Source organism: Parus major, chromosome 3, assembly GCF_001522545.3.
Source record: "Parus major isolate Abel chromosome 3, Parus_major1.1, whole genome shotgun sequence".
Lineage (NCBI taxonomy): Eukaryota > Metazoa > Chordata > Aves > Passeriformes > Paridae > Parus > Parus major.
This window is the reverse complement of record NC_031770.1, coordinates 25,095,226-25,107,405: the sequence shown is the minus strand read 5'-3', so window position 1 is coordinate 25,107,405 and position 12,180 is coordinate 25,095,226. Positions and strand designations below refer to the sequence as shown.

The 12,180-nt window shown below is 39.3% G+C and overlaps 1 protein-coding gene across 2 annotated transcripts in view; it reads left to right on the top strand.

Moving 5' to 3' along the window:
* The first annotated feature begins 709 nt into the window (after positions 1–709).
* Positions 710–12,180, top strand: part of LRPPRC (leucine rich pentatricopeptide repeat containing) — an 86,018-nt gene continuing 74,547 nt past the window's right edge. Inside the window, exons 1-2 of one of the 2 annotated variants that reach the window (XM_015622127.2) lie at positions 710–857; positions 10,902–11,104. In XM_015622127.2, the coding sequence (XP_015477613.1) occupies positions 739–857; positions 10,902–11,104 (322 nt within the window). In that variant the 5' untranslated portion in view covers positions 710–738. Of the gene's footprint in view, positions 858–10,898; positions 11,105–12,180 lie in introns of both variants that reach the window. The other variant, XM_015622126.2, reaches the window with a different exon arrangement.

Genomic DNA, 12,180 nt, shown 5'->3' with positions numbered 1-12,180 from the left:
TTGGACGCTAAAACGAAGCATCAATCCAGGTGGCATCTTAGTAAATATATGCAAGCTCAGGCAGAGATTTACTGTTGATATTTGGTTCAATAAAGTTCGTCTCTCTGCCCGTCACTCCCAAGCGACAATTTCAGTGGAAAGGCTGATAGCGACCGGCAGCTTCCCCAGCCCAACTCCCAATGGCTTCCCTGGCGTACACGAGGGCCAGCGGCGAGGGCAAGACACCGTTTATTCCCATTAATCGGAGGGAATCGCATGAGGGATTTTTTTAAATTTTTTTTTATTTTTATGGCCGCGCGTGCGCGGCACCAGCTCCCCTTTCGCTCTGAACACCTCAGGGGCAGCGAAGAAGCGGCGGTACCGCCGGGCTGCAGGGAAGCAGCACTTGGGTGAGCAGACCGGGAGAGCCAGGCAGGCACGGCCAGCACGTCCCGTGGAGCGGCACGGAAGAACTCCCAGGAGAGCCCGTTAGGAAACCAAGCGCTTCCCGCCGCTTCCTCCCGCGCGCCCGCCTTCCGCCGGGGCCGCTCCCGGTTGGCTGCCGGGCGGCCCAACCCGGGCCTGCGTGGAACGGCCCATCGACAGCATGGGGTGGGAATTAATAGCGCGCTGCCGCCTGAGCCGGCCCTATCTGAGGCCGAGCCCTGCGCTTCCCCCCTGAGGGGAATGGTTCGCCCCTGTCACATGGTGCCGGCGGCGGCGCGGCGCCGGCGCGCGGCTCACGTGCTGCGGACGGTCATGGCCGCGCTGCTGAGCTCCGCCGGGCGCCTTCGGGCGCTGCGCCCTCGCCTCCCGCCGCTGCTCCCGCCACTCCTCCGGCCGTCCGCCGCTCCCGCCCCGCTCCCCGGCCCCGCCAGGTGAGACGCCGCGCCGCTGCGCTGCCCGGTAGGGTTGGCGGGGCGGTCTGAGGCTGCGCTCCGCACGCCCAAGGGCACTGCCGGCCATGCCGCCGGGCCCTGCGGCGCCGCTCGCAGTGGCTGCCCCGGGGGCTCTGAGGCAGAGCTCACCCCAGGCCGGCCTGGCTGCCTCACCGTGTGTCCGTGACCTCCGGGTGAGCGCAGGGCAAAGGCCGTGCGGGAGCCCTGCTGCCTTCAGGGCCTGGGCTGCCCACGTTTTCCGCCACGCTGGGCTCAGAGCAGAACCCTGACCTCCGGGTGACACGGCTCTGCGGGAACACGCCGTGTGGAGGGGGCGTCGAGGAAGAGGGGAAAACTAGAGGAGATAAGCAGTGATGGAGTGGAGTTACTGTTCCTGGAGGCGTTCAAGAAATGACTGGGCGTGGCGTTTGGTGTTCTGGTTATAGTTGACAAGGCGGTGATCGGTCGCCAGTCGGACTCGGTGATCTTGGAGGTTTTTTGCAACTTAAATAAGTCGGTGTTTCTATGACTGAGTAGCTGCACAGTTGGAATCTGGGCTTCCTCTTCGTGCCCTCAGACTCTGCTGTGTCTCTTGTGAGGAGGCGCAGCTTAATTTTTTTAGCCATGGTTTTCTCTCCCATCTGTCACACAGGTATGGTGCAAAGCTCAGCCTGTCCTACTCACCTGTGTGCATCCTGGCTGCAGTTTTGATAACACATGTGGTTGGTGCCCTGCAGGAAGTTTAGAGACATAAACCTTCATTAACACAATTAGAGACACATACAGATTTATGAGCTGATACAAGGGTTTAGTGCTGCTCAAGTTGTTCTGTCTCTTATGTCATATCTTTGGTGCTCCCTCTAAATCAACGTAACTTAATTCCTGGTAGAAAACTGTAACAGTTTTTTGCCATTTCAAATAGATAAATATGTTCAGCAAAGGACTTGGTGAGTTCCAGAGCTCGTTCAGAAGAAGGGATGGGAAAAGACAAGAGTCAGAAATAGTGAACTCCTAGAGGGAAGTCTCACTGTCAAAATAAGGACATTATTGCTAATTTCCCTACTGTCGGTGCTTATTAGTCTTACTTTGGGGCTATTTTATTGGTAGCCTGGCCAAAGTCTTATCTAAAAAAAAATAAATAGTTTTCTGTGGTTTTTAATCATTGAAGTGTATCAGATGCTGAGAAATGCTAAAGTTGGTGTGAAGTATGAAGTAGACTAGTTTGAGAAGGACCAGGAACCAGGAATATCTGATTTATGGTTGGCAACAGAACCTCACATTTACCTAGCTACAAATTATCAATAAACCTTTCTTCTTTCTAGTAACTGAGTTTTGTTTTACTCAACCAGGAGCTTAATTCTCTAAATTTGTTTGTTGTGAGAAATAATATTCACTGAAATTCATATGTGACTTGGTGAAGGACTAACTGGTTTTTTTGAACTCAGGGCTCCATTTCTAGAAAGAACTTTAAAAGTGCTCTATGTGATGATATTTTGGTTCTTACTGCTGGGCTTATTGGTTGTTTCCCTCCCAATACCTTTTTCTTACACCAAATTATACTTAATTTCAGATATAAATTTGGTCATATGTGGCATTGTTCAATGGTCATGCTAAAAACTCTTTTGAAACTTTTTGTACGTTCCTCCTGTCCAGTAATTTCATTTCTAAGTTTCCACTTAAAATCTCCCTCTAATACTACTGTGTGTTTAGGTGTCCTAGAGCACAGGTGATGATCTAGAGCCTAAGTGTAAAGCAGAGGTAATACTTACAAACTGAAATTTTATGTATTAGGCATATGAGTTATTTTTTTTTGTCTTTAGTATTTTAATTATTTTTTTATTTATTTTACTTAAGCCTTAATTTTTGGAACTTCCTCCTTTGAAGAACTAGACTGGCAAAGGAACATTTTGGCTTCCTCTACTTGCTGTTCAGGTCTCAAGATTATTTTGAGAATGAAATGCAGTCTATTTGAAATAGTAGGGAAGGACACACACAGTTTTAAGATTAAATAAACCAACAGGAATAATCTAGCATTTTGCAAGAAAATTGTGAAAATAACTTTGTTTTCATGCGCTTGGTATAGTCACTTTAGCATTGAACATGATAAAGTCAGTTCAGAGGCAAGTCTGTGACTACCATTACAGTAATGTTTACAGAAAAGTTGCAAATCTGTTGACTTCTTTAGAGATGTAAAAGAGCAAGCACCACATTCAAGCTGAGGTTTTATCAAAACATCATTATTGCTTTGATTTTAATCTAAGCTGCTTTGAAAAATGAGTTAGGATAGTAGATGCATGTCCTAATGGTTGAGAAGCATTTCATAGCAAGCCAGATTTAAGACAAATTTAATCTTTCACTTGGGCACCTCTGCTATGAAACATGAAATAGGTTGACTTACATGTCATCACTCTCCTGCCATGCAATTTTATTAAAGATCAACTGGCAGACCCGTACAACAAACTTCAGATCTACAGGAGCAGACTTCAGGAGTGTGCTGATTTGTATGTGGTACAAATGGTTTACTGGAACTTGTAGAAGCTTCACTAGGGGAAAAAAAGCCTGAATTTGCTGTTAGTATCTGAGTGTCAAGAATGGTGCAACAAACCTCTCCACTGACAAGTGTTTAGAGTAGATTTTTGAGTTAACATCAGGATATCTTGGAGGGACCTTATTCAGCATACTGTAGGTGATGATGTTATGATTTGATGTTACAGCTTTCTGCTGTGGGAAAGTTAGTGCTCTGAAAAAGGATGTTGTCTCCATTCTTTTGACACCCTCCTGTTGCTGGCCACCTTGTCTGGCTCTAAATCATGGAAGGAGAGCAGTTAGGCTCCTAAAGTGTATAGATCATGGTATAGCCGAGGAGAAAAATCAAGGAGAATCAATACAATAACAAAATGAAATCAAGCTAGCAGACCTGCTCCACTGGGCTCCCTAAAGGGCCTGCCAGGACCCTGCTCTCTCACAAGCTTGTCTCTGTGTTTTCAAAACTGTATTCAGCATAAATCCAAAAGACTTCCCCATGCTTGCCACTTTGAAGAAAATTAACTCGGGCAAAACCAGCACAGAAGATACTTGTAATAAATAACTCTTGCCTTTTGATCCATTGTGCTGTGTTTCAAGTATGTTGGTAAGATGGGAGAGCAAATTATCCTTTTCAAAAAGGTTTCCAATTGGGGGTGGGGGAGATGGATTTGATTAAGTCATAAATTAAAGACCCAAATGATTCATGGCTTAGTGAATGGTGTATTTTAGGTTTTTTTTTAGATTAGCTGCAAATGAATTATTTTTTGGCTATACACTGTCATACTCTGCAATCTATTACCAATGGACAAAAAAATGTAGAACTGAATGCTTAGTTACATTAGTAAAACGATAGGAGAAAGGATCTTCAAATGCAGAGAAGGCATAGACTTGCTTTTCATAATACTCTGTTGTAATAAAGTTACACAAGCTCCACTGTTGTTGTTGCTTTAAGTGTTTTAGTGATGGATATAAAATGCCTGGATACTTCCCAAGAAACCACAGACCTTAGAGGTGTTAAGGTTGGAAAAGATCCCTAAGATCAAGTCCAACAGTTGACTGACAGTGCCAACTTCACCACTAAGTGGTGGACTTCACCACATGTCCCCAGGTCCTTCATCTGCCTATCTTTTGGACACTTCCAGGGAAGGTGACAGTTCCCTGGGTAGACTATTGCACTGCTTGGCACCCTTTTTGAGTGATGTTTTTTCTTAAGATCCTAAGTGTAGTACAAAGCAAAGGTTTTCTCTTATGAATCACTTAGGCAATTTTTTAGATATTCTCCAAGAAACATGAGGTTTGTCAGTCTACATGAAAAGACATTAATTTTTCTCTCTTGCTAATTCTTCTCCTGCTTTATTTCATTGAAACAACTATATAGTGGCCTGAATGTTGTGATCTTTTCATATAGCTGATCACAGCTAACAGTACAAATACTGTTTTAGCAGTCATGTGTATCATGTTGGGATCTCAGGTAGTATATTTAGTGTTACGTTTACTGAATTTAATGTTAGATCTGGAGTGCTTTTATGTACACTAATGAATTCTAACTCACTTAAGTTTGCCATTATACTTTGATTGTGACTTTGAGAACTATTTCATACAGTTTTTGCCTATTTAGTTTAGAAAGAACAAAATATTAAATACTTTTTATAGAAAAAGCACAGCAACTACCTTATTGTGGCTCTGATAAAGGGAGGCAAATATCTAGTAGTTATAATTAAATGTGATTATCTTCATATATTTAGACAAATATAAATAATATATGAATAAATATATAGCTAAATTTGTAAATATAATTTTTTAAATGTTTGGAATTGTTTGGAATTTGGAAGAGTTTTACAGAAAGTAATCTTTCTGCTGCTGCGGGGGAAAACATGAGCATCACCTACTTTTTGAGTTTTGGGAAAGATGGGACTTTTTTTACCCAGGCTGGTGTGTAAGATACATTCCTATAGGAAATTAGAGGCACTATGTTGTCTCCTCTAGCAACATGGAAGACATTAGTATGTGGGTACAGCACTGAGAATCCTCCTTAAATTCTGTAAACAGAAAAATTTTACTGTTTGACTTGGTATAAATTTCTCCATGCACACTTCATCTCTGCATCAGTTTATCTGTGAGTTTATCTTCAGCTGCTTTCCCCATGTTGTAAGCTAAACTGGAGGTGGAGTTACCACTTGTTCTGGGATTACAAATGCACAGTTAAGCTTTCATTTGTGGGTGAGGTCTGCAGCTGTAGAGACAAAAATGAACATGGTGCACAGGCTTCAATATCTGAAGGCTACTTCTAATCTTGTGATTGTGGGAGTTGGAGAGAGATCACTTCATAGGGCTCAATATTCCTTTTGAGTTTCTCCCAGTTCTGAAGCATAGTTTTTGGGAAGAACCAGATTGATCATTCGAACAGATCCAAAATTTACTGTGCAGCTTTACATGGTTGCAAATTAAGTGATAGAGAAAGTCTTAAAATGCCACTTGAAGGTAATTGATGAAAGTAAATACTTGAAACTCATTGCAGCTCTTGGGGAAGTGTATGTTTTGTTGTGTAGCATAGCATTTAAGTCTGAAAAAAGTTAATTTAAATAATTGAGAAAATATAATGACATTGTAAAACTGCATAATCAAACATCTCAAACTGAGGCAGGATGAGAAATATCAAGGTCATGCATGATAGATTTTCCCCTTCTCCTAATCTTTAGAAGCTTCCAAATGAGAAAGCTTAACTGAAGTATCCCATTCACATATTTCATTACAATTAATTTTACAACCATTAGTATTGGTTGTGTAATTCCTGATGGATTAGGTTCAGTTGCTTCTGTTTGGAGAGTGGGATGGGATAGATGAATCCTTTGGTCTTTTATGCTTGTTTTTTTCCCTGAATAAACACACCATGATGAAGAGATCATTATCTGTATTTGAGCTATGTTCCTGTATTTAGGAGTTGAGAATTTGAAAATTTGAAATTTTTGCTGTGTGACGTTTCATGCTTAGCAGTGCCTCATTTTCAGTACTCTCTGGGCTGTTCTGCTTAGCCAATTTTACCCCACTATAAATTTCTGAATTTGTGTTTTGTCCAAAACATACAACTTCTTGTGGTCTGTATTGAAAGTATAATTGCACATGCATTGTGCCAGTCATTTCCTAGTTGGGTCAGGAGATAACTTCACTTAGACTCTCTGACAATATTCCTAGTTCTGCAAGGACCCACATTTTAATTTTGTATACATACTTAAAATTTTTGTTTACACAACTACTGCACCCATATTTTGCAGCTAGAAGTACACTGTATGTCTTTGAACTGGTTGTCAGGTAAAGTGGTGCCAAAAGCTTGTACATCAGTCGGTATTTTTTTTAATTGGGCTTCTGTTTTTCCCAAAAGTTCCAAGAATTTTTCAGAGTAAATCCAAAGAACTGGAGTTTGAGTAAGGTCCAGTAATTTGCCTTCAATATAGCCTAATGTTGTCAGGAATTATTTGAGTCATTCTTCTGTATTCTCACGTACACCCCCATCTCTTTGTTAAAATTAGTAACGATAGTTAAAATTTACAGAGGATGGTTGCAATTAACATTCCTTGAAAGCCAAACAGTGTATGAGCTGTCATTTTTTCCCTGTGAAGAGGTAATTTCTAAAATCATCTTTATTAAATTTAGCAACCTTTCTTGCTGCCTTTTTAGGTCACTTCCTGACCAAAATGGTTAATGATTTTTATCCTTGCTTTTTTTCTTACTCTTCTTAATTGTGTGTTGTTTTTCAATTTCTGAAAACTAAAGATTCCTGATGCATGGATAACTGCCTTGTTTTGCTGGCTTCTTCCTGTGTTTCATAGGGAGGTTGTCCTACAAGTATAAACTTTCACTATGTTGTCTACTGTGTTCTTTGCCTGGTTGCCTGAAATCTAACCTAATGCTGTGTCCCTTAATTTTTTAAGTTTGTATCTTTTTTGGAAGCTTTCTGGTCTGCTCAATCTTTCATCTTATAAAATAGTGAGCTCTTTTTTGGTCTTTTTGGTTTGGCTTTTTTTGAGTTCTAAGTTGATTAGTAATGCTACATACCAGATTCAAAATAGTAGATGCTGCAGCTTCATCCAGCTTTTGAAGCCACAGTTATTTTTAACAGATTCTTATTATGGGATTGGCTTAACATTACACAGCACCTTAAATAGTGCTACAAGTGTAATCGATTCAGATGCTAAAGGCCTACATTTGGTGAGGTACACCTGAGCATTACACCAAACATATTACAGATTGATGGTGATAGTTTAGATGGATGCCAGTGAAAGTCCAAGTTCCTCAGGTTGTTTTATAATCTCATACTGTTTTTACCTCTCTGTCACAAAATGAAACTCAGACTCCCATATTTCCATTCCTTAAAATGTCTTTAATCAGTATAAATTAACAAGAGCACCAGTACCATATTTGGTAATATTGGGGGGGGGCGTGTAAATAGAAATGCCCAATTCTGCTCACCTTTCAGAAGGTGAAGTTACTGTAAAAAAATAACACTTCCATTTTAAGTGTATAGTGTTTTAACATGTGCAGCTGTAGAAATTGGTACCCTATAATATTCTAAACTTGTGTTACAAATAGCATCATGCTAAATAGGAGAGTTTAGTAGCAAGTGAAACTTTAAAGTCTTCTTGCGCTGTTAACCAGCTTATGTTGACCATGCACATACTGTTTTTATCTTTACACTTCATCTGATGGCGCTACTTCAAAATACTTTTAAACTACTTTAAAATATTTGTGACTTCTGATGTGGAGAATCTTACAAAGATGGCTTTCTTAAAACAGTGCAGGACTTAAGAACTGTAGATACCAATTTGTTTTTGGTTAGAAGTGTGCTACATGTCATAAGATACTGTTCAATAATTTGAAAAATACTATAAAACATTACCAGGTTTTTATAGGGGAAGGCAGTTCTAATCTGAAGCACAAGAAGGAAGTTCTAATCTGTCCACTTGTGCTTTGATTGTTAGTGGAAATTAAAGTATAAATTTCTGTGTTACAAATATAGCCCTGTGTTGCTGCAGCTTCCAGAGCATTTTTCTAACATTTCTGGAAGCATTCTGAAAAATTTTCAAGTAGCTCTTTTAATGGGTATATAAGAATGGATGATAACATTTTCTTCTTTTTAATTTATATCTTTGAGAAAAAGATAAAGAACTTGCAGTCATTACAATTTCATTCTTCTAGCTGTCCACTGGCTAGCTCAAAGTTGAATGTTGCTATTTCTATGTTACTAAGGAGTTACTTAAGTTCTAGGCATCTCACTTGTTTGTTAAATCCTGGAGGAGTTAAATTTTAGTATCTTACTGTTATTCTTACCTTGTGCTACTGGATTTTATGCTGATTAGTCTAACGACTTCTGTTTTCCAAAAGTACCCTGTCTTTGGTTATAACGGGCAATAGAAGGAGAAGATGAAAAGTAGGGGAAAGAATTGGGGAAAATGGCGCCCTTGGGAGTACTTTTAGTGAGTCATGGCATTTCTTGTAGCAACAAAAAAGTTTGATGTTAATCTGACAAGGTGCTTACCATGAAAAGTAGTGTTCCAGAGCTCTTTTTCCTTTTTTGTTTGTTAGTTTTTATTTCTAGTTTCTCTGATTTTAGGTACCTTTTGTGGACATTGTGAGCTGTTTCCACTGTCACCTGATGGAACAGTAATTTTACTTTTTTGTAGAAGTGGATAAATTGGTATTGTGCTCAGTGAGTAAAACTCACAGAGGGATCTGAATAAAATGAGAGCTAGCCCAAAAGGATTGGTGGGAACTTGCATCTGTCAGGAAGTGGAACTGAGACTGAAGGAGGGGATCTATCCTTTTTTGTCAGTCTTTTTTCCCTACTTCAATTCTTTCTTCTTTATCCTTTTCCTAGTGAAATACCATGCAGATAGTTAGCTGGGATCTGGAATATTCTTCAGGAGAAACTTTAGAAGATAGGGCAATGTAAAAATCATGTTCTTGAAAAAGGTAATGCCAAATACTACCAAAGTTCTTCATTATTAAAGGATTTTTAAAAAAAACAAATATCGTCTCTTAAACTGTTGTCATGGCTCCATTAGGAAAGAGGTTCTGCTTCAGGCTGCTTCTAGGGTTTATGGCCTGCTGAGTTACCAAATCAAGATTTCAAACAGCAAGGGATAAGCTAGTCTTTTGGGCTACTTTCTGCTCACAAGAGGCAACCAAATGGTAAACCACCAGTCTGTATTTTGTACCCCAGGGATGATTTCTCTGCCATTTAGCAGCTTGCTGCCAGTGCTTCTGAAATATGGAATGGCCATCAGCAAACTTTTCTCCTGCATTGGACTTCTTTCCTTGGGCTTTAAACTATGTCTGGTGAGAAGCTAGCCAGCAGATAGACTGTGAAAAAGCTTTGGAGGCAGGAAATTGTTTTGTAGAGAATGACAGCACTCCTGGCTTTTAGGCTGCCATTTCACAAAATTTGGAGCCATTACTTTATAGGACTCCTAGAGCACATGTAACAACATCAAGGAATACAAACTTGGGGTTTTGGTTGTTTTTTTAAACTAGTCTAGAAAGCTTACAAAAATTTAGCTGAAGAATTGTCTGAAGAGGCAGAGATGAGGGAGGGCAATTTCAGAAGCTGCTGAATCTTGTTTTTGCCACCCAGCAAATATTACCTTTTTCAGTATAGGATTATGGAGGAGGATCATCTGGTTTATTTTAAGCAGTTGTAAGCACAGTTGAGAACAGACTTTCTGAAATGCTTATGTGTAATGATAATTTCACCTGCACAGGCTGTTCATAACCTTGCTGTGGCACATACTCCATTTTTTTTTTATTCTTAGGTATATCAGCTTGTTCTTAAAAAAAAAAAAAAAGCCAAGCTTTTTTTTTTTTGTTATTACTTTGCTGGAAATAAGAACACTTTCTCCTTATGCTTCTTGTTGTTGTATTTTATTTTGAGACAATAAATGTTCAAATAAATCTGTTGATGTCTGGTTTACATGGCAGAATGGGTGGATGCTTCATCCTGCTTATTGTCAATTCTGTGAAATGTGGCATGATCCTGTTGGCATTTAAACCATTGTTGTCTTAACACACTGACCTCTGTGATAGCTCTTGTACATTTTAATTGACAAGAAAGGTATGATTTGCTGCCTTGATTTACTGTGTTCTGGAAGATCTGTCTGTGACTGTTCTTGAGATTTTTCAAAACGTGAGATCTTTAGTGACTAGCTGTAATGGGACAACAGACTTTCATAGCACTTGGATGACTTAAAACTTTATTTTTGTGGGAATATTATTTTAACCATTTAATTCATGAGGTGAAAATCTCAGAGAAACATGTCACTGTGAGAAAATGTATGACTGACTTAGTAAGTAGAAAGGCACTGAGATGAATCACTTATATTTGTTTATTTTAAAATGCAATGTTTTTGAGACTGCTCATCAGCAAGAAGTGCATTATTTTTTTGATATTGTGTGATTAGCCTAGATCCAAAATGACTCACAGAGTCGTAATATTTATTTTATTTTTGTTTGTTTCTGTTCAAGCAGAAATATTGTGAACCAGATAAGGCTCCTTACACTTGCACCTCAAGAGGAAGGAAGTGTTAAAGAAGAACCGGTTTCAGAAGTTCAAACCAGACCCACCTGGCAGTTTGACTGGGCATTAAATAAAGTGGATAACACTATCAGAAAAACTGGCCGCATCCCTAAAACTCTTTTACTAAGAATCTTCCAGGAAATAAGCAAAGCAGGTAAGTTGCTTCCAATTAAAACAAAATAAAGCTAAATTTCAGGCTGGTGTTTAACCAAGGAAATGAGTTCATCAAGCCAAGGAAATTGAGTGTTCTGATCTGTATTTTGTCTTTGAGTGTTTGATCTGCTGCATATGTGGATGGTGAGGCTTTAGATGCTTTATTTTGCTTTGAATGCTCATGTTAGCATTTTCAAGGTTTTTTTTTTGTTTTTAAGAATTTATAAGTCTTATAAAAATGTACTTTTAAGGTATGTTATATTTGTTAGTATGTAGTATGTATATATGTTAGTAGTCTTTTTTTTTGTCAGTTTTTAATCTGGTTTTGCACTTTCCTCATGTAATTGTACTGTGCTTTCTGAGCAGGGATCATACCTCTCTCCTTTCCACAGTATATTTTTAAACTGTCTGTAATGAACCATGCTGCCTTTAAGATGTTATTTGTTTTAAAATGGAACTACAAGAGGGAAATGTGGAGGTGATCCACAAGTTTCCACGTTTCCAGGTAGCTGTGGTTATTAATTTTGAGAAAGCTTTATTTTTTCTTTTTTAATAAAATAAAACCAAATAGCTTAGGCACTGTCCATTCTAACAGATTTAATACCTCTTTGGCTAAAATATGCAGACTGCATTAGTATTTTGCAAACCAGCTGCCACAGTTAATGGGGTTTGGTACCAGTTAGGATGAGTCAGTGGAGATATTTAAAGAATATACTTGCTGATTACTACTGCTGATATTTATCAGTGGCAGCATGTATTGTTTTGCTTAAGTTGTAAACTTTGCTGTGTGTTGCTCTGGACTGTAATGGCTTGTCTAGCTGGCATTGTGCTTTTAAAAGTTTTGCATTTTACTGTTTGAAGGCTGAACCTTCAATTCACGCTCTTTCTGTTGAATTTAGTTCTTTTGTTTTTTTTTTTTCCTTGGGACATCCTTTCTGATTCTGACTGCTTTGTTGTTTTTTTGATGTAAATCTCTAAGTCATGAATGTGGGTTGGCAAGAATTTTGTGTCTCTAGACCTCTCTTGAAGTAGTTCTTCATGAACTTTGACTAATTCCAGCGTTTCCAAGTCATACTA